We start from the raw sequence: 21,624 nt of genomic DNA on the forward strand, positions 1-21,624 counted from the left end.
CTGCGCTCTGGCACCACAAGATGCAGAGCCAATCTTAAGAAATGGAGCTCCAAAGTGGGGTCCATGACATGCGAGTTCGGAGAAGAGCAGACCACTTAGTTCAATGCAGTCTGAACCCTGCCACATTCACAATGGAGGACCTTCTGACAGTGACCACCACTCCTAGTGGCCAGCTTCTGGTCAAAGAACATTTAGCATAATGTCAAGATTTTAACTTTGTTTTTTTTAATACATTATAAGTGTATTCTCAATTCATTTCTGACATGATAAATAAATAAATCAATTATAACTCACAAACAGACTGAGAGATAGCTTCGATCCTAGAGCTGTGCTATGTTGAACTCCATGATCTCACATTGATGTGGCACAGGGGCTGTGTGGTGATGGTCGGGGTGTGGAAGAATGGGTGTGTTGTTTTGTGGTCTGTGCTTGGGAAGGCATTTAATTCCATTGTGTAAAAGCACTATGACAATAAAGCTATTCTATTCTAGTCGAAGTTAATCAGGCATTGGACTTGTATGCAGGGTCATAAGTCATCCACTGCTGATGAAAATGCACATCTAGATCTAAAATTCCAATGCAGCATTTCTCATATTTCTACCTAACTGTTGACTGAGAATAGTAAATGCTGCTAAATGTGTCAGAGAGTTGCAGCCATCCCCTAACGAGTACAAGCAGATCTACTGGGAGATTAAAGATTCTTAACTACTTCTTCATTTTTTTAAAAGCATTCCGATTTGGTTTGTTTACTCACAGGCGCTGTTTCAAAAGCTAGTGCGGGGTGGTCTATAACTGAATGAATGAACAGGAGGAATGAAACAGCCTTCAGTGCAGAGTAATAATGAGAGACATGGGGCTCAGGCAGTGATGTCTCTCTGTGTGTGCCAGAGAGAGACGCACAGATAGACAGAATTACCATTATTATACAGAAAAAGAAATGAGCCCATTTTAAGCTGAAAGGGACTCCATCACTCACAGATTCCACTGGTTTGAGAGGTGGACTTGGCATCAGGGAAATCAGCACGGTCTGTTCCCGGAAAGTCATAATTGGACAAGAAGGGGCTCAAGGCCTAAAAAGGCAAAGAAACTATAGTACCAGACAGGAAGGTCTGAAGTCCATACTCCCCCACCCACACCTGTAGGATAACTAAATAGCTTGCAGGTGGCTGGGATTGAGGCATACGGAAGCCAAATTCCCTAAAGCCAAGCCTCCTGTCGGAGGGCAGTGGGCGGCTTCCCAGAAAGCAGGCCTTATCCATCCCTTTATCCCCATCAGCCACAGCAACAGCAGTGGGATCGATAGAGGCTCATCACTCAGAAACCTCTGCATTGCTCTCTCCTTTGAGCGCACGTCTTGGCAGGTTATTAAGACTTCTTATTATCCCTTGTAAGAACACAACCCGGCTGCGGCCTGGCTCATCCCTGCTTGATTCCAGGGATGCTGAGGCTGGGGCTTTAATCCCCTCCAGACGAGTTTCCCCACGGAGAGCCGAGTGGCCTGGAGTCAGCTGATTAACAGGAGGAGAAACACGTGTGCAGACCCCTGCGCAACAACAGCCTCTCTCCCTTGTATGGGAAAACTAGTACAGCTGTAACAGAGCAGGAATGCATAGCATATGAAATTACATATTGCAGCAACAAGAGTGGCTCTGGAGGTTAAGGCTGCAGTGGCCAAGTAGCACCTCTTAACATTTTATTGACAATAGACCTTTTTTTTTTTTTTTTACAAATCTTTTGATACCATGGACCACCAAGACGTAACTCAAGATTTAAAACCTAAAATGCATCAAATATTTATGTTAAAGGGGTCTTCAAATTGAGAGAGAAGGGAATAATAAGTCAATGCATACACTCCTAAATGCAGAAATTGAGCAGGCTTCAAGTTTTAAATACCCGGGAGTACTCCTCATTGCACTAACAGCGGAAAAGCCCACACAGAGGATTCAGCAGAGACAACACAAAAGAGCTCATCTACTATCTTAAGATACCTCAAGATGGAGGGAGGCCACTTTATACCAACGGGATGTAAACTTTTGGTACAAATGCTGTATGGAGCCAGCTCGGCCCCTTTCCAAATTATGCCCCACTAGAGGATGTTCTGCAGTGGCGTAGAGGGTTAAACCACTGAGATGCTGAACTTGCTGATCGAAAGATTGGCAATTGGGATCCAGGAAGGGGAGTGAGCTCCAGCTGTTAGCCCCAGCTTCTGCCAACCTAGCAGTTCGAAAACATGCAAATGTGAGTAGATCAATGGGTACCGCTTCTGTGGGAAGGTAACAGCACTCCATGCAGTCATGCCAGCCACATGACCTAGGACAACGCTGGCTCTTTGGCTTAGAAATGGAGATGAGCACCAACCCCTGGAGTCAGACACGACTGTACTTAATGTCAGGGGAAAACCTTTACCTTTATTTACTGCATGTTCAATCAAAAATCCTAAGATCAGCTCTACAGGTTTCCAGATATGTCTCTAATGCCATCCTATGATTGGAGACAGACCAGAGTATGGACAGGCATTCTCAAATACTGGCTATGTCTATCCGTCTCTCCACGCTGTCTTGCCCCTCTAACCATGAGGGACGACTTCTAGTTCACATGGACTAAAACAGTGGCAGTAAAGATCACAACACTAGGCTTCTCCCAATGACAATTTCCAAACATAGGATGGGGCCAATCCAAGAATCTCATTAACCAACGAATCCTGGACATAAAGCACCAATCGGACTTAGCCTCCGCCCCAGCTTTTATTGTTAGCTTTTATAGATACCTCACCACAATCATGGCATACCTAACAAACCTGGATGTGCCCAAACACCGAAGGGCTTTTACTCTGGCAAGATGCCATGCCCTCCAATCGGCTGTATTGGAAGGGTGGTATTGGAAAAACCACTTCAGGAAGAGATTATGCCCATGCGAGTCCGGACACACAGAAAAAAACCAAACATGTGCTCCTTCAATGCATGTTCTATGGAGACATTAGAAGTAATCTCATTACTCCATGGCTTCTTAAATACCCAGGGCAGACCGGAAAATGTTATGCCACCTTGCTGCTCTTCAGACTCTAGCACTACAATAACTTATACAGTTGCTAGGCTCTGTGCTGCAGCACTCAAAATTCAATGGATGATGATTGACCCCGCAAGGCAACACCCTGATGGTAGCATGGGTGAAGCAACCTGTTGCAGCTTGGGTGTTGCTGGACTTGCAATGTGCCCCTCCCTCTCCCTCTAGTGCTCACACAGTTTTTTTAACCCCACTTATTAGACTCCCACCCCCCATACCTGCTATGTTAACTGTGTGTTTAAACAGTATTGCTTTTTAAAACTTTTTCTAATCTTTTTTATGACTGTCTCTCTAAAGAACTGTGTTCCCCCATCCCAAAGCATTTGTACTCCTCTCTGTGCTGATCATGGATTGTAATAAAGTCTTGATTGATTGACACTCCTATTAGAATATTTTTACTGAAATGATATCATATGAATTTAAAATAATAATTTAGTCTCTGCCTCATCTGTTTGTCTGTCCCCTATTCCGTTCCCATATCTATGTATTTGGCATCCGTGTATTCAACCAGCTATGGCTTGGAAATACCAGGAAAAAAAGTCAAAGGGCAACATTTTGATTTTGATGTTTTATATACCATAAGTGATACTATTTTATTACAAGATTATACATAATGGCACTTGAGCATCCATAGAATTTGATATGTTGGGTTAGTCCTGGAACCAAACTCCAGTGGATACCAAAAGTCCACTGTACTAGTAGTAATAGTAAAGTAATAATACCAGACTGTATACTGAACCATACCGTAACATCGCTTGTTAATCTGAATGAATAAATTAAAAACCTAGTACTATATCTCATTTACATCAGCCTTAAAAACTTCCATTCTGAGTTCTATGTTTTTCAACTACCCTTATTTTTGTACTTATTTTTAAGATAAATGAGAGAAATGTATGTCATCATGAAAGGCCTCAACACAGCACTTTCATTGCCCTATTCTATAGCTTTGGAAAATCTGCTTGAAAGTGAGGTCAGAAATGTGGAATGGTCTAGTAGTCCTTAAACTGCCATTTCAAAGCACCATCCATGATTGTCTTCTTATGTTGCTGTGAGCCCCTCTAATTCAAACACATTAACTGAAAATAGATATCTAATCCAGTTTTTGCTTGCATCAGGAACAAGAAAATATTCTGAGAAATTGTGCTGAAAACCCTTCAGAGATCGTATAATAAGTAACGTGTCCTCAGGCTATTCTTTGTCTATGGAACCAAGAAAATGTGTGAAGTTTGGAAATAGGAGGACATGCACATTCTTTCTAATAACGGTTCCTTGGTATTGGCTGAGAAACTGTCAATTTGCTTCTTAACTGTGTCATTAAAGTATTAAGGAAAGGTCTGTGGCAGGCTTCACATTGATCAATGCAGAAACCATGGTTTTTTGCTCCAGGTAATGTACGTTCTTCAGTTATCATGTGCAGTTTTCTTATTTATGCTATTAGTTAAGAAACTTCAAATGAAACCTCTACTGCATTTATTCTTACTAACAGTGGCAGTTTTTAACTATTTCCTTCATTTCCTAATGTCCCTACTACATTTATGCACGGATCCATTTTAGCCATTTTACTTCAGCCAAACTGGCTTCTTCAGCTCTACTGGATGATCGTAACGGCAAGGCCCCAGCTGTCATGTTTTCCAGTATGTAACAGCACCATGTGGCAGCCGATCTGGGGCGGTTCAACCATGAGCAAATCAGGCACTTGCTGTGGCGCCATCCTCTAGGGGGCGCAGTTGAGGCTTCACCTCCTCTCGCCTTTGGCCTGGGCCCGCTTGCCTTTGTCCGTGGGTCTGCCTTCGGGGCCTGTGGCTGTCTTCGGTGCCTGTGGCCGCCTTCGGCCTGTAACCGCCTTCGAGGCTTGGCCCAGGGCCAGGCCCACCTCCGGAGCCAGGCCCACCTTAACCCTATGGCAGGCATCCTCAGAGATTGTGAGGTCTGTTGGAAGCTATGTAAGTGGGGTTTATATATCTGTGGAAAGTCCAGGGTGGGAGAAAGAGCTCTTGTCTGTTTGAGGCTAGTGTAAATGTTGCAATTGGCCAGCTTGATTAGCATTTAATGGCCTTGCAAATTCAAAGCCTGGCTGCTTCCTCTCTGGGGGCATCCTTGGTTGGGAGGTATTAGCTGGTCCTGATTGTTTCCTGTCTGGATTTCAGAGTGTTGTTTTTTATTTAGGCTTTTCCTTAATCCCTCCTTATTATCCAACATTTTCACTTACCCAACACTTTTATTTTTTTAGTGATTGGTTTCTGTTCGCCTACACTTGAAAATTACCTTGGGCTGGCCCTGCAGCCGATCACAGCTACTCATCCCTATTCGGCATCACTGTTGAATCCTGGCATATTTAGTTAACTCTTCTCTAGAGTAGAAAGTAGGAACACTTTTAAGAAAGCATTAAACCTAAAGTGGTAAGCCTTCTTTACATTTAGTATCAGGAAGTCTTTGTAATTTTGATGGTTTCATAGCTTCGTTGGGCAATGCATTGTAATGTAAAACACACTGTGGCAGTTGCATGTCTTCTGGATCTGAAACCAATCAGCGGATATTCCTTGCTTCAACAGCGGCACTTTTTAAGGCTGGAAGAAGCTTCATTTTGCTTTGAACAGGATGCTGCCTCATCAGTACTTTTGTGTTTCAGACTCAGATAGCAATCCATCCTGAGGCTCAGCTAAAATGTATTGTTACAAAACTTGTGATAACATTGAAAAGTCACTTTACCCAACAATAACAGGATGCTTTTATTAACAGAAATCAAAGAAGAAACTCCATCAATTTTCAATGATCCAGTTATCATTCCAAAGTCTCTCTGAACACTGAATCACATGGACTAACTCTGACTCTCTCAAATATGGCCCTCGTTTTATACATGGATTTTTTGAGAACATCCTCAACAGAGCAGCAGAATCATAGGAAGTGGAAGATGCTCCAAGAATGTGGAGGCACAACATGGACAACAACAACTACAAAGGCGGTTTCTGGATGTATGTGCAGTCTCAAGGAATATCATGTGTTTTCTCTCAGCAACTCAGCAATGCATCATTCACTCAGATGTTCTCATCACTTGTAAAAATATCAAGTGCGGAGTACAACTTTTCTTTTGCTATCAAACAGTGATTTTCACAACTTATGAATGGTTTGAGATACTGTAATGAAACTTTGTACAGATTAGGGGTATGCAAAACGGCAGACTCTATTCTGTTTTCATTCTGTTTTCTGATCCCGTCCCCCTGTTCTGTTTTCAGGAAGATTCTTCCCAAAATGGAAATGGAGCTCAGGATTCCGAATTACGAATCCAAATGGCCCCCTCCTAATCTCCTGGAATCTTCCCAAAACAGAACAGGCAGCACCCAAAATTCGAAACAAAAACAGAATGAAAACAGAATGGATTCTCACACCCCTAAAATGATGTCTATCACCAGCAAAAGATACTTGTTCTCTATGAGCCATCAATTGATCATCCATCGTTCTCTTTTTCTTTCTTCATTCCATTCAGATACTGTTTGGGTTGCCGTGAGTTTTCCGGTCTGTATGGCCATGCTCCAGAAGCATTATCTCCTGACGTTTCGCTCACATCTATGGTAGGAATCCTCAGAGTTTGTGAGATCTGTTGGAAACCAGGCAGGTGGGGTTTATTTATCTGTGGAATCTCCAGGGTGGGAGAAAGAAATGTCAGGAGAGAATGCTTCTGGAATATGGCCATACGGTGCGGAAAACTCACAGCAACCCAATGATTCCGCCCATGAAAGCCTTTGACAACACATACATTGTTTCTTTTTCTATTTTAGCTGTAAAAGCTCGCAATGTATTGTCAAAGGCTTTCATGGCCGAGATCACAGGGTTGTTGTATGTTTTCCGGGCTGTATGGCCATGTTCCAGAAGTTTTCTCTCCTGACGTTTCGCCCACATCTATAGCAGGCATCCTCAGAGGTTATGAGGTATGGAGAAACTAAGCAAGGAAGGTTTATATATCTGTGGAAGTTCTGGGTGGGGGAAGGAACTCTTGTCTGTTGGTGGCCTTCCCAGCCTCTCATCCTGGCCTGGGGGAATCCTTTGTTCAGAGTCATTAGCTGCTCCTGATTGATTCCTGTCTGGAATTCTTCTGTTTTCAGAGTGCTGCTCCTTATTTACTGTTCTGATTTTGGAGTTTTTTTAATACTGGTAGCCAGATTTTGTTCATTTTCATGAACAAAAGAAAGCTCGCAATGTTTCTTCAAGCCTTCATGAACACTTTGTGAGGTCATTGTGTCTCCCCAGAACACAGGTGAAGACCCTTTGTACTAAAAAGAGATGGAAAGCTATCCCATTGTCCTGATGAGCTTGCCACGCCTACAAACTACACTGTGATTTCCCTTTAAAACAAAGTGAGAAATTTTAAAAGGTTTTAAGAGATCCTTTAAAAAATAAAAATAAAATAAAGGTACACAAGAGATAATATGCCTTGCTTTCAAATTAAAGTGAGGTCTTGGGAGGCTTTAGTACAAAATAATTTTTGCCATTTCTGTTTAAATTTAGCTACAATAGTGACAAGGATGCCGACACACAGGTGCTTCAGAAACACATGAATGTAAGTGTGCTTGTTTCACTGAGAATTGTAGGAGAATGAGCTGTAATCTTGCCTCAGCAAAGAACCTAAGAGTGGCCTTCAGCAAGATTCCTTTGTTCCCCTTTCACTTTGTCACTATAGGCAGTCCCTGAGTTACAAACATCCAATTTGCAAACAACTCATAAGAATGGGTGAGACAACACGAAGTGATAGAAAACTACCCCTAGGAAGGGAAATTCACTACTGAAAGAGTTATTATCATGGGGAAAAGTTTTCTCAGCTGAAGTTTATCATCAATCCTTGTCTTCACAACAAGACACATTTTTCAAAATCCAATTCTCACAGGGGCAGAAAGTGAGGTGAAATCTTCTGAACAGGGGAACATACACAAAACAAACAACACAGGGGTGTTGATCCTTCCCTATGCAAATTCAACTTAGAAACAAATCTACACAGAACCTAACTTGTTCGCAACTTAGGGACAGGCTGTATTTGACATAATACTTGTTGGTTTTCCATAGGCATTTGGATGAGTAGTGCTAAAAACAGGTTTTTGTCGTGGTCAGGCTTTTCTTACATGCTTCAACATGAGTATCATGCAGTATAGTACATTCTCCTGACAGAATTCTTATAAATAATGCTGAGATATTTCACATTATTTATGGGCAGGCTTATACGAATTGTATGTGAAAGATCTGAATACTTAAAACTTTCTAAAAACCTCATGGGAATATTCCCCTCCTTCATGTCATTTCCCATAACGGTTCATGCATGCTTACACCATGACAGATTAGAAAATATACTTTTTGACTACTGTTCCCAAAACCAACCACCTGGCAGAAGTATTAATGAATCATGTTTTCCCTGCTTGCATGAATGCCCTTAAAATGGCACAACTCACTGATAAGCAGGATTTGACAGGGAATAAACACCACATTGTGTGGAAGATGCCCCAAAACACCTTGCTAATAACTCAGTAGCAAGGAATGTACTCATGGAGATAAATAAAGGGTTGTTGTGTGTTTTCCAGGCTGTATGGCCATGTTCCAGAAACATTCTCTCCTGAAGTTACCCATATCTATGGTATGCATCCTCAGAGGTTGTGAGGTCTATACCTCACAATATATCTCACAACCTCTGAGGATGCCTGCCATAGATGTGAGCAAAACATCAGGAGAGAATGCTTCTGGAACATGGCCATACAGCCCAGAAAACACATAACAACCCTGTGATTCCAGCCATGAAAGCCTTCAACAACGTGAGATAAATAAAGTTTGCGACTGACCCACCTAATTGTCCAGACAGATCATTGCCTGATGTACTCAGAGAAGAGCTCCCCAAAGACATCTGTGCAGAAAGGAAGGATTTGGATACAGCTGGAATGGGGCACTGGTGTCGCTCCAACCCATCCACTAAAAAGACAGTTGCAAAGTGGAGTGTCCTTTATCTTTCTAACTCGAGCATGGAATATATTTTTAAACCTGCCAATGCAAATTCCACAGCCGAAGTACAGTTCATTCTCCATAGAGAAGGTTAAAAGGAGCTACGGCTGGGAGTGAGTAGCTTATAACTCCCCTGAAGCATCATTCATACTTAATATCACAGGTCAGGCTCTGTATAGCTTAGAAGAACCTTGTAATATTGTCCAGAAATACTAAACCCATTGTAGGTTGAAATGAAGCAGACAGAACATAGCAACCCTTTTTGATCCACTACTTTTATCTCTACATCACAGGTGGATTTGAGAAAACAGTACAAAAGAAATGGGGCCTCAGTATCTGCTGGGATTTGGTTGCAAGGCCCCCTGTGGATATCAGAATCTATGGATGCTCAAGTCCTACTATATATAATGATGTAGTAAAATGACATCACCTACATAAAATGCTGAACAATTCAATAGAGTGCTGAAGAGAGCCTGAGGATCTGTGAAATAGTGGGAAGCTACAAGAAGGATACATTTATAAACCTGCATAGCTTTCAGCATGTGGCTAAATCAAGGTTTTGGGGAAAATCAGAATATTTTCAAGCTGTGATTGGTTGAATCTATGGATGCGGAACCCATTGATATGAAGGGGTGACACTGACTATATAATTTGTTGGTATTTATCACAATAGATTGAAGGCTGTGCTGAGAGAGGGTGTAGCTCATAACAGCTCAGCAAAGTTGTCAGGAGCCCCCAGTAGCACAATGGGTTAAACCCTTGTGCCAGCAGAACTGCTGACTTGAAGGTTGTTGGTTTGAATAGGGGAAAGCGTGGATGAGCTCCCTATGTCAGCTCCAGCACCCCATGCGGGGACATGAGAGAAGCCTCCTACAGGATGATAAAAAAAAATAAACATCTGGACGTCCCCTGGGCAATGTCCTTGCAGATGGCCAATTTTCTCGCAGAAAAGTAACTTGCAGTTTCTCAAGTCACTCGTGACATGAAAAAAAGCAGAGTTGTCCATTTTAAATACTGGAAGTCAGAGGAGAAATTATACCACCTGACATCCGCTGGTAAGTAGCAGCCTGTAATGAAAAGACCAAGGCATTGACATCTCTGGCCCATACTCTGTTCAGATAATAGCCAGCAAGCCAATGCCTTAAATCATGAAACAGCTTCCTAAGATACACGAGATAATTTCAGAAACACCCCAGCAAGCGAGAGTCCAAAAGTGGCAAGCTAAAACCTGGAACCTCAATCCATGACTAATACCAGATAAGAAACTCCCTCCTGGGCACAGAAGACCGGGCAACTTGGAAGGCACTGAACATACTGTGCTCTGGCAACACAAGATGCAGAGCTAATCTTAAGAAATGGGGCTACAAAGTGGAGTCCACGACATGCGAGTGTGGAGAAGAGCAAACCACAGACCACTTACTACAATGCGGTCTGAGCCCTGAGGACCTTCTCACAGCTACACCAGAGGCACTCCAAGTGGTCAAAGGAAATCTAGTATAATGCCAAGTTTTTAACTTTATGTGTTTTTAAATACATTATAACTATATATCAATTCGCTTCTGACACGATAAATAAATAGATGATTTGGATTTTCCAACAAAGGCTGCACTGAAGGCAATTTTATTGAAACTGTTTCTCCCGTCTCAGGCTCAACAAAATGTTTCAAAGCCTTCCACACTATAGAGATGTCTGTAGACAAATAAAATAATAAAATGAATGAGGGAATGAAATTACATTCTGTACAGCAGGAAGCCCTAACTTTGCCATTTCTTACTCACCACCATTAAGTAACACATGCATACCAGGAACACATTACAGCATTTTGTTGTGGAGCTCCCACGGCTAATCCCATTTGCCATTCCTGTGAGGTTATGGTTAAATCATAAATGGGGAAAGGAATTCTATGCTCATGTGTATGCTTTTCTATATTGTGTTAAATGTTCCATCATTGCATACTCACATCAACAATGGTCTCCAGCTTCAGTGAGCTTTGAACACCAAATTAAAGCAAGAGAAGACAGGAACTCCAACTGGGTCATAACCTAAGAGCATATGAACTCAGTCCAAACAAAGGAAAAATATCTCTCTTTATCCAACTTTTTATACTAGCAGTAAAAAATACTGGTGTACAGTTAAATGTAGAAGCACCCAGGGGCACAGCACATTAAAGCGCTGAGCTGCTGAACTTGCTGTCCGAACGGTCGACGGTTCGAATCCAGGAAGTGGAGTGAGCTCCCACTGTTAGCCCCAGTTTCTGCCAACCTAGCAGTTGGGAAACATGCAAATGTGCATAGATCCATAGGTACCGCTCTGGCGGGAAGGTAACAATGCTCAATGGAGTCATGCCGGCCACATGAACTTGGTGGCATCTATGGACAACACCGGCTCTTCAGTTTAGAAATGGAGATGAGCACCACACCCTTTTACCTTTACCCACAGTTATCCAGGAAACAGGGTTGTTGTATGTCTTTCGGGCTGTGTGGCCATGTTCCAGAAGCATTCTCTCCTGACGTTTCACCCACATCTATGGCAGGCATCCTCTGAGGATGCCTGCCATAGATGTGGGCGAAACGTCAGGAGAGAATGCTTCTGGAACATGGCCACACAGCCCGAAAGACATACAACAACCCTGTGATCCCGGCCATGAAAGCCTTCGACAACACATCCAGGAAACATCTTTTGCTCTGTTAGAAAAAAGATAGCAAGTTTCCAGTCCTGGAAGTGTGTGGAATAGAGCAGGTTAGGGAAATTTCAAATGCCATGTAATTGTATATGGAACAAGAAAGCATGAAATGGGCTGCAAGGGCAGGGCAGGACAGTCTCCACAAAGCCTTGATTCACCCTACAAATGTAATGGAAGAAAAAATAAACTCTACAGAATAAGTAATGAGATCAAATAGATTCACATAGGACAGGGTCACAGAATTTTGTCTGTGCTACAGCAAATTCAATACACCATGCCTAACACAGGCTATTTTTTAACACCCTAATGTTCTCACTCTGTATCAAGACCCAATGAGAGCAAGCCATCGTAAAGTCAGCCCTCCATATTACCAGAGGTTAGGGACACAGTGAAACTGGAAAAACACTATTTTATATAGATACTAGCTGTGCCCGGCCACGCGTTGCTGTGGCGTTGTCTGGTGGTGTCTGTATTTTATAGGCAGTGTGGAAGAGGCCTAAGTGAGGCCTAACTTTGCCTGTCCCCTGGGCTGAGTGGGTTGCTAGGAGACCAAGTGGGCAGAGCTTAGCCTTCTAACTGGCAGCAATTGGATAAAAACAATTATTCCTCTCTCTCTAATTAGGACTTTATTTTTATTTTTATTTTTTTTGTATCAACCTAGAGGCGTGGATTATGGGTTGTATTGTCAAATTTCGAGGTTGAGGGGCCTGTAGTTTTGTTGTTTTGTCGGTCGCCGGGATTACATCACTTTTTTATATATATAGATTAAGGACTTTATTTTTCTTTTCTTTTTGTTGTATCAACCTAGAGGCGTGGATGATGGGTTGAATTGTCAAATTTCGAGGTTGGGGGGCCTGTAGTTTTGTTGTTTTGTCGGTCGCCAGGATTCCATCACTCTTTTTTATATAGAGATTTTTTGTCTGAGAACTCCTCTCTAGGAATGCCTAGGTTCTCCAGGAATATATTTTAGTTGATTTCCATTGGGAGTTGATCATACAATTGAGCTGGAGGACCAGGAGATTCATAGAGGGAACGTTTTAATCAAATCTGTGAATAATCAAATCCACAGAAGTCGAAACTCCAAATGTAGAGAGATGACTGTGTTAGTGCAGCCTTGGCCTTATTGTTTACTTGTAATCCTGATCTTCTAGTGAAGAGGATTTGGTTTAGTGGAATAGTGCATGGTTTTGATGCAGGAGATCCCAAAATCGGTTTCTCCAGAGCCTGTTAAGAACCCCCCCCCCCTTCTCAAACCCTGCTGAGAAACCTGAACAGTCACTGCCAGCTAGCAAAAATGTCTCTGAATTGGCTGGACCAATAGTCTAACTTCTATATGTTCATCCCATACAAGCCATGCAACAATGAGGTCTGGCAACATATCATGGAAGCACTGTGCAATCCATCAAAACCAATTGAGTTGTGTGTTCAGGGTGGACATCCATTTTAATGAGTTAATACCTTGGACATTCCTTGCGTATTCTGCTGCTGAATATGCATGCCCAGTGTGGAATACATCTCACCATGTTAAAACAGTGGATGCAGCTCTTAATGAGATATGCCACTTCATTACAGGATGCCTACACCCTACACCACTGGAGACAGTATACTGCTTAGCTGGTATTGCACCACCTGACATCCGTCGGGAAGTAGCAGCCTGTAATGAAAGGACCAAGGCATTGACATTTCCTGCCCATCCTCTGTTCAAATATCAGCCAGCAAGCCAACACTTTAAATCAAGAAATAGCTTGCTTAGATCTACAGAGACACTTGCAGGAACACCTCAGCAAGCGAGAGTCCAAAAGTGGCAGGTTTAAACCTGGAATCCTAATCCATGGCTAATACTGGATGAAAAACTACCTCCTAGGCACACGGAAGACTAGGTGACTTGGAAAGCAGTGAACAGACTGCACTTAAGAAATGGGGCTACAAAGTGGAGTCCATGACATTCGAGTGTGGAGAAGAGTAAACCACAGACCACTTACTACAATGCAGCCTGAGCCCTGCCACATGCACAATGGAGGACCTTCTCTTAAATACATTATAACTGTATTTATATCAATTTGCTTCTGACATGATAAATAAAATAACATTGGGCAGGCCCTGGTAGGAAGAGCACTTCCCTGACTCAAGTTGAAAGCATTCCTCACTCTTGCAATGGAATCCACATGTGCATAGAAAAAGAACTGGAATACAAGATACATACACACACCTAGTTTCCTTCCCCTGGTATCACCTGCCCACTCTTCTTTCTCCACTTCCTTTTTCAAGCATTATTAAGGGAACAGAGGCTAGTTCAAAATACATGAAGGCTATTCTCGTTCAAGACATCAAGTGAAGAGTTCAGGCACAGAATGATCTTTCTCTTTGGAAAGCTCAAGTTTTGTCTACTGCTTGGTGTGTGTGTGTGTGGGGGGGGGGGGGATAAAATGTCCCAATCCTCGTTTCTTCCCCACGCTGCCGCCAATGCCACAGCCGCCAGCCCCACCATTTCGCTTTATTATTGCAATAAATGTAGCCATAAAAGTGGCAAGTATCATATACTCAAGGAGATCAGTGCGAAGGAGCTATGGAAATGTAATTTCAAGTGTGCCTGGGAAATTTTATAAGATCTTATCAGGAAGGATCATAAATTGCATTTCAAAGTTCTCTCCCCCCACCAACTCGCACCCAGGCTGCACGCCCCTTGATTTGTATGAGTACCGGATGATGGCACATAAGGTCAGATGCCGGAATGAAAAAGTTGGGCAACAAAAGGCAGGCTTTGGAGTCAGAAGCTTCCCAACTTTTCCCCAGTTAATCCTAAAAAACAGGGTGATGACAAGAACTTTTTTTCATGTTAGGAGCAACTTGAGAAACTGCAAGTCGCTTCTGGTGTGAGAGAATTGGCTGTCTGCAAGGATGTTGCCCAGGGGATGCCCAGATGTTTTGATTTTTTTAACCATCCTTGTGGGAGGCTTTTTTCATGTCCTCACATGGAGCTGGAGCTGATAGAGGGAGCTCATTCGCACTCTCCCTGGGTTGGATTCGAACCAGCAACCTTCAGGTCAGCAACCCCACCTTCAAGTCAGCAGTCCTGCCGGCACTAGGGTTTAATCCACTGCGCTACCAGGGCAGAAAGACAGCACACTCTGCCAAACTCAGACCAGTTTTCTTCCCCAGTGTCCTCTCTTTATATCAACACCCAGTGACAGCCAGTCACTGCATTTGTGCAGTCTTGTCTTTTTCATTTACAGTACAATCCCCAGTAATTGTGTGTGTGTGTGGAAACATTCCCCCTGTTGATATCTGAAGCCATGGATAATATTCGAACATACGTGTGCCGGAGGCATCCCATGGAATCTCACAGAGGTTCTAGGGTCCCCTAAACAATTTAAAGTGGGCATGGGAATGTAAAACTACATATGGGTGAGGAATTTGTACTCTTACTCTTCCAGTGAGGAGGTCTTCACTCAGAGGAGTACATGCCTTTTATGAAAGAGGTCCACAGTTCAGTCCTCAGCATCTCCAGTTTTAGTGAAGAGACAGAAAAGACCGCTATCAAAATGCTTGAACAGCCGTGACCAATTAGTGCAGGTAATTCCTGAGCTCGATGGAACAATGATCCGACCCACTGGACAGCTTCTTATGTTTTTCTCCAATCCTTTCTACTTTTTTCACAGCCTAAATGAACATTGTCTTACTACTGTCATTTTTAAAGGACTTTTAAAATGTGCCCACCTCCCATCCGATTCCATCCTAAAAGCCCGCCAGGGAGAGTTGATTTGCTTGGCTCAGGTGGACCAATATATTTGCACACTCTCCTATCTACATAACCCTGCTCTCCCTCAGGGCCAGAGAAAGGAGAGAGAATGGAAACATAAGATTAAAATCACCATGTGAGAAATCTTACTAAAAAAGACAATCAAAGCGGAAGTGCCAGGGGGATGATTTGTTTTGCGGACAAATGCAGCCATACAAGAATGGCTGAGCTGGAAGAAGGACGAGGAGACTCAGCCATTTGGAGCGACGAGGCAGAGGAGAGGGCAAGGATGCACTTTTTTCTCTTTATTCAGCTACCAGAGCAAACTGGGAGTATCACATGATATTTCCCAAACGGGAGGAGGGCTTGGGGAGAGGTTCATTGTTCTCACTGTGGCCAGTAGTGATGAATGTTGGACAAAAGGAGTATTACTACTTATTTTGATTTCTGATTATAGATCTCTAGGTAAAGATAAAGGTTTTCCCCTGACATTAAGTCTAGTCATGTCCGACTCTGGAGGTTGGTGCTCATCTCCATTTCTAAGCCAAAGAACCGGCATTTTCCGTAGACACCTCCAAGTTCATGTGGCCGGCATGACTGCATGGAGCGCTGTTACCTTCCTACCGGAGTGGTACCTATTGGTCTACTCACAATTGCATGTTTCCGAACTGCTAGATTGGCAGAAGCTGGAGCTAACAGCGGGAGCTCACCCCACTCCTCAAATTCGAACCACCGACCTTTCAGTCCACAAGTTCAGCAGCTCAGCTGCACCACCAGGGGCGGTATAGATCCCTACACAACCTTTATCTCTAACTAGAAGCTGAAATGAGCTACCAAAAATGCACTCTTTCTCTCTCCACCCAAGGAGCCCGATCCCAATTAGATAGCCTTCCCAACTATCACTTCTGTGCCGAAGGAAATATATCCTTCTTTCCACCCTGCTTAATGCAAAGATCATTCCTAAAAGCCAAGGCTTAGAGTAGTCATGGAAAAAATCAGAAAGAAACCGCTAAGAAGATGTTAAGTGATCCGTAAGACAATAGTGCATCTCTTTATCCCAGCTTCCCTGGTCAACCAGCTGCCATACAGACCATAGAGAAAGTGAAGTCATCTTCTCCAAAAGTAGCATGAATGCCAATCATGTTGGCAAAGCAAAAGTCAAGGATACTTGGCTTCACCAGCTCAACCAACTCTGTTTGTCTACCCACACATATGTGTGTGTGTAGTTTGTTTACAAAATTGAAAAATGAGTTATTATTAGCTAGAAGTAGAATACAGTAGAGTCTCACTTATCCAAGCTAAACGGGCCGGCAGAAGCTTGGATAAGTGAACATCTTGTATAATAAGGAGAGATCAAGGAAAAGCCTATTAAACAACAAATTAGGTTATGATTTTACAAATTAAGCATCAGAACATCATGTTATACAACAAATTTGACAGAAAAAGTAGTTCAATACGCAGTAATGCTATGTTGTAATTCCTGTATTTACGAATTTAGCACCAAAATATCACGATGTATTGAAAACATTGACTACAAAAATGGCTTGGATAATCCAGAGCCTTGGATAATCCAGAGACTTGGATAAGTGAGGCTTTGATAAGTGAGACTCTGCTGTATTATGTACCGATCAAAACTATCAAAATATATCAAATCACTTTGGTACAGAATGCATATACTCAGCATATGGGGTTTTTTTTCAATTTCTGTAAAATTTGTTCAGATGGATTTGGGATCTTTTGGAAACAAGCTCCACATTGGAGACTGGGGTGTCTTAAGTAAGGTGCTCTTTACATAAATCCTGTAAAGTAATACTGAAAAACAAATACACAGAACACTTGGGAAAGGGTCGTAACACATTTTAAAGTATCTCCTATGTGAAATGGTTAGGACCGCTAGCATTTTGTATTTTTAAATATTGGCATAAACATAATGAGTTGTTTTGGAGATAGAGTCTAAACATAACATTCATTTAGGTTTCATATACCTTCGACACAGCCTGAAGGTAATTTTATACACTATACTTTAAATAATTTTGTGTGGAAACAAAGTTTGTATACACTGAACCATCAGAAAGCAAAGGTGCCACTATCTCAGCCACCCATGTGAACAATTTTGGATTTTGGAGTACTATGGATTTTGGAATTTTAGATAAGGGATGCTCAATCTGTACTGACAAAGTTCTTCTCAAGTCCTTTTCCTTTCCCTTTCTTGCCTTAATCTCAGTCAGGAGACACAGAAATCTAATCTGTGAAGGTAACACTGAGAAACTGACTCAGGCTCCTTCTACACTGCCATATAATACAAATTATCAAAGCAGTTAATACATTTTATCTGCTTTGAACTGGATTATATGAGTCTACACTGGCATATAGTCTAGTTCAAAGCAAATAATCTGGATTTTATATGGCAGTATAGAAGGAGCTTCAGTTACTTTACTGGGGTAAAGAAAGCCTTTCAATAATTGCAATACTAAGCCGCTCAAACCAAAACAAGAAAACAGATCTGGAAAATCTCTTGCATTTCAGATATTTGCACTACAGTTCTCACGAAGTGTCACTGCTAGCCATGCTGGCTGAGGCTATTGGGAACTGAAATGCATAAAAAGCCAAATATTACATATCACTGCAAGAGAAGGTGAGGGTTATATTATTCTTCCACATTGTATGTTTGGGATTGCCAGGCAAACTTCCACTTCCAGACAGAGAATAATATACATCCTGTGCCTTTAGGCCCATCAAACAGGACCACTAGACTTGTTTAACATGGCATTAATGGAGACTGCTGAATTACCTTTAGATATTGTCTCCTTCTGTTTATTACCTTTTAAAAACCGAATGGCTCTTTAGTACCACAGTAAAAAGAAAGAGAAAGGAAAACAGTAACCAGATGCTTGCAGAAATGCAGGGTTGCTATTCACATTAAATATGGTGTGTCACTTTCATAACCAGCCTTACGTGAGCAAGCTGGACGGCATCTGTATTAGAAATACAGGGTTCTATCTGGAAACCTCAATGAAATGAATGGGAGTCGTTAGTGTACGAGCGCAAACGGTCTCTTGAGAAATTCCTCATTTTGCTAGAGCTTTCAGGAGACATTCATGAATTGCTAGATATGAGGAATGCGAATGTACTCCCATGCATACCCTTTGCATTAAATGAGATGTCATGGGAGTGGTGGCACTACCGCTCTGTTTCGCCTGAATCTTGTGCCTCTCTGATAACATTAGCGAGATGGTTAACTGAGAAGGGATGACATCTGTCAGCAGTTTGTCCAAGAAAAGCAACACACACACATGCCACACACACTCACACACACTCACATGCTGAACATCTGTCCCTCACCCTCAATACCGGATGCATTATGTTCAAAACTCAGCTCAACCATAGTCTCTAAAACTGGAGACTAGTGGTAGTTCACAGACTAATCAGTGCCAATCCGTTAAACCCTTGTGCCGGCAGGACTGCTGACATGAAGGTTGGGTTGCTGACCTGAAGGTTGCCAGTTCGAATTCAATCTGGGGAGAGCGTGGATGAGCACCCTCTGTCAGCTCCAGCTCCCCATGTGAAATGAGAAAAGCCTCCCACAAGGATGATAAAACATCTGGGCGTCCCCTGGGCAACATTCTTGCAAATGGCCAATTCTCTCATGCCAGAAGCGACTTGCAGTTTCTCAATTTGCTCCTTACACAAAAAAAAAAAAAACCACACCTCCAACAGTAGCCAATGAGCACTAATAGGATATTGATACCTGGCACAATGGTGGAACATGTTGGTCCCTCACATCAAATAGCGTAAGGAGTAGTATCTTAAAACTCAGTTTTGCCACCTGAATGCCACCAGAACTAATAAATAAACAGTTGATGGGAACCAACACTCTGAGGGCAGAGCACAGCTAATGACTGAACAAAGGATGCCCCCAGGCAAGAGACAAAAACCTTTCCAATGCTAATTAGGGTGATTAACTGAAACATTAATGCTGGCTTCCCAGTGACAAAGGACTCTTGCCATATCCTGGACTCTACACAGATATATATTCTTTCCTTTCCTTACTTAGTTTATCCATACCTCACAACCTCTGAGGATGCCTGCCATAGATGTGGGCGAAACGTCAGGAGAGAATACTTCTGGAACATGGCCACACAGCCCGAAAGACATACAACAACCCTGTGATCCCGGCCATGAAAGCCTTCGACAACACATAATAATAATAATAATAATAATAATAATAATAATAATAATAATAATAATGGTGAAAGAAGGCTTTTCATTGACAGTTCCTGGGAAAAATTGAGAGCCAAATTGACAAAGAAAACATGGCTGTGGCTCACAAATTGAACTTTGAAAAAGGAGACAGAGGGCCTGATTCTGGCAGCCCAAGAACAAGCCATTAGAATCAATGCCATCAAAGCCAAAATTGAAAAGTCAACGACAGATCCCAAATGTAGATTCTGCAAGGAAGCCGATGAAACAATATATCACATCCTCAGCTGCTGCAAGACAATCGCACAGACAGACTACAAGCAGAGGCATAACACCGTTGCTCAGATGATTCATTGGAACTTGTGCCACAAATACCATCTGCCTGCGACAAAAAACAGGTGGGATCACAAGCTGGAAAAAGTTGCAGAGAATGAACATATCTAGCTATTCTGGGACTTCCGAATTCAGACAGACAGAGTTTTGGAGCAAAATACTCCTGACCTCATGATCATGTTAAAAAACAAAGTATGGATTGTAGATGTTGCAATCCCAGGGGACAGCAGGATTGAAGAAAAACAACTGGAAAAGCTGACAAGATATGAAGACTTAAAGATTGAATTGCAAAGACTCTGGCACAAGCCAGTCAAGGTGGTCCCAGTGGTGATCAACACACTGGGTGCAGTACCTAAAGACCTTGGCCTGCACTTAAACACAATCGGCGCTGACAAAATTACCACCTGCCAGCTGCAGAAGGCCACCTTACTGGGTCTGCACACATTATTCGCTGATACATCAAATAGTCCTAGACACTTGGGAAGGGTACAACACGTGATCCAAAACAACAGCCAGCAGAGTGTCTGCTGTGGACTCATCTTGTTGTGTTTCAAATAATAATAATAATAATCCAGCATATAGATCTCGTTTGCTGTGTCATACTACGTATGTCTTTGTGTCAATAATAATAGTAATAATAATAATAATAATAATAATTTATTTATATTCCACCCTTCTCCCCATGGGGACTCAGAGCGAATTACAATGTAAACAGATAAAGGCAAACATTCAATGCCTTGTTACAATACAACGAGACACACAAACATAAACAAAGGCAAAGGCTTCTTTCATTTCTGGCTCTGGAGATGGTGCTCATCTCTGGCTCTGAGGGAGGTACTCTCTATTTCCAAACCAAGCAGCCTGCATTGTCACCTTATGGTCGTGTGACCGGCAAGACTGCTTGGAGCGTTGAAGCGGGGCCTATTGATCTACTCACATTTGCATGTTTTTGAACTGCTAGGTTGGCAGGAGCTACGGCTAACAGCAGGAGCTCACCCTGTCCCATGGATTTGAACTGCTAACCTTCAGGTCAGAAGTTCAGCAGCACAAGGGTTTAACTCACTGCACCACTGTGGCCCCAGATCCCACTTCTTCTCCTTTCAGAGAGATCAGTGCAAGGGGATGTAAGGGGATTTGTCTAACCTGTGCTCCTCTTAGTTCCAGGAAGCTGCATTTAAATCCAGTCTCAGAGATTTATGCGGCAGGGAAGATCCACCATGCAGAAGCCAGAGAGGTGCCAGATTTATGGCTATGGCTTGGGACTGCAAATGGGAGTGGAACTGCTTTGATAGATGGGGCATTGCTTCCCTTCCTGATCTGGTGAGGGGGAAAAAGCTGTGGATAATTCTAATGTCTGACAAAACACCACGGAACCAGACCTTTCCGGAATAACAAGTCAGGTTGCCAGACTGACAAGTGGAGACAGGAAGCCTCTCCAGTTTTCACTCTGCAAGCAGTAATGTATTTGAGACATGAAGACCCGCAACTACATGCTCTGGGACACAGGTTCCTAGTAATATAGAAAACAATCCTGTTACTCAGGGGCAGTCCATCTATCCCAATATTGTTTACTTATTGGCAATGGGCCCTCAAGGTCTTGTAGGGAGAGAGATTTTTCCCCCAACCCATC

General features: G+C 42.6%; 1 protein-coding gene across 2 annotated transcripts in view; it reads right to left on the reverse strand.

Moving 5' to 3' along the window:
* Nucleotides 1-21,624, reverse strand: part of nxph4 (neurexophilin 4) — a 168,902-nt gene that overhangs the window by 119,324 nt on the left and 27,954 nt on the right. The window contains exon 1 of one of the 2 annotated variants that reach the window (XM_008115088.3): nt 977-8,632. The exons of the other annotated variant lie outside the window; for it this stretch is intronic. Within the exon in view, the coding sequence (XP_008113295.1) occupies nt 977-1,045 (69 nt within the window). The 5' untranslated portion in view covers nt 1,046-8,632. Of the gene's footprint in view, nt 1-976; nt 8,633-21,624 lie in introns of those variants that run through there. 2 annotated transcript variants of the gene reach the window in all.

The sequence above is a fragment of the Anolis carolinensis genome, chromosome 2 (genome assembly GCF_035594765.1).
Source record: "Anolis carolinensis isolate JA03-04 chromosome 2, rAnoCar3.1.pri, whole genome shotgun sequence".
In the NCBI taxonomy this organism is placed as follows: Eukaryota; Metazoa; Chordata; class Lepidosauria; order Squamata; family Dactyloidae; genus Anolis; species Anolis carolinensis.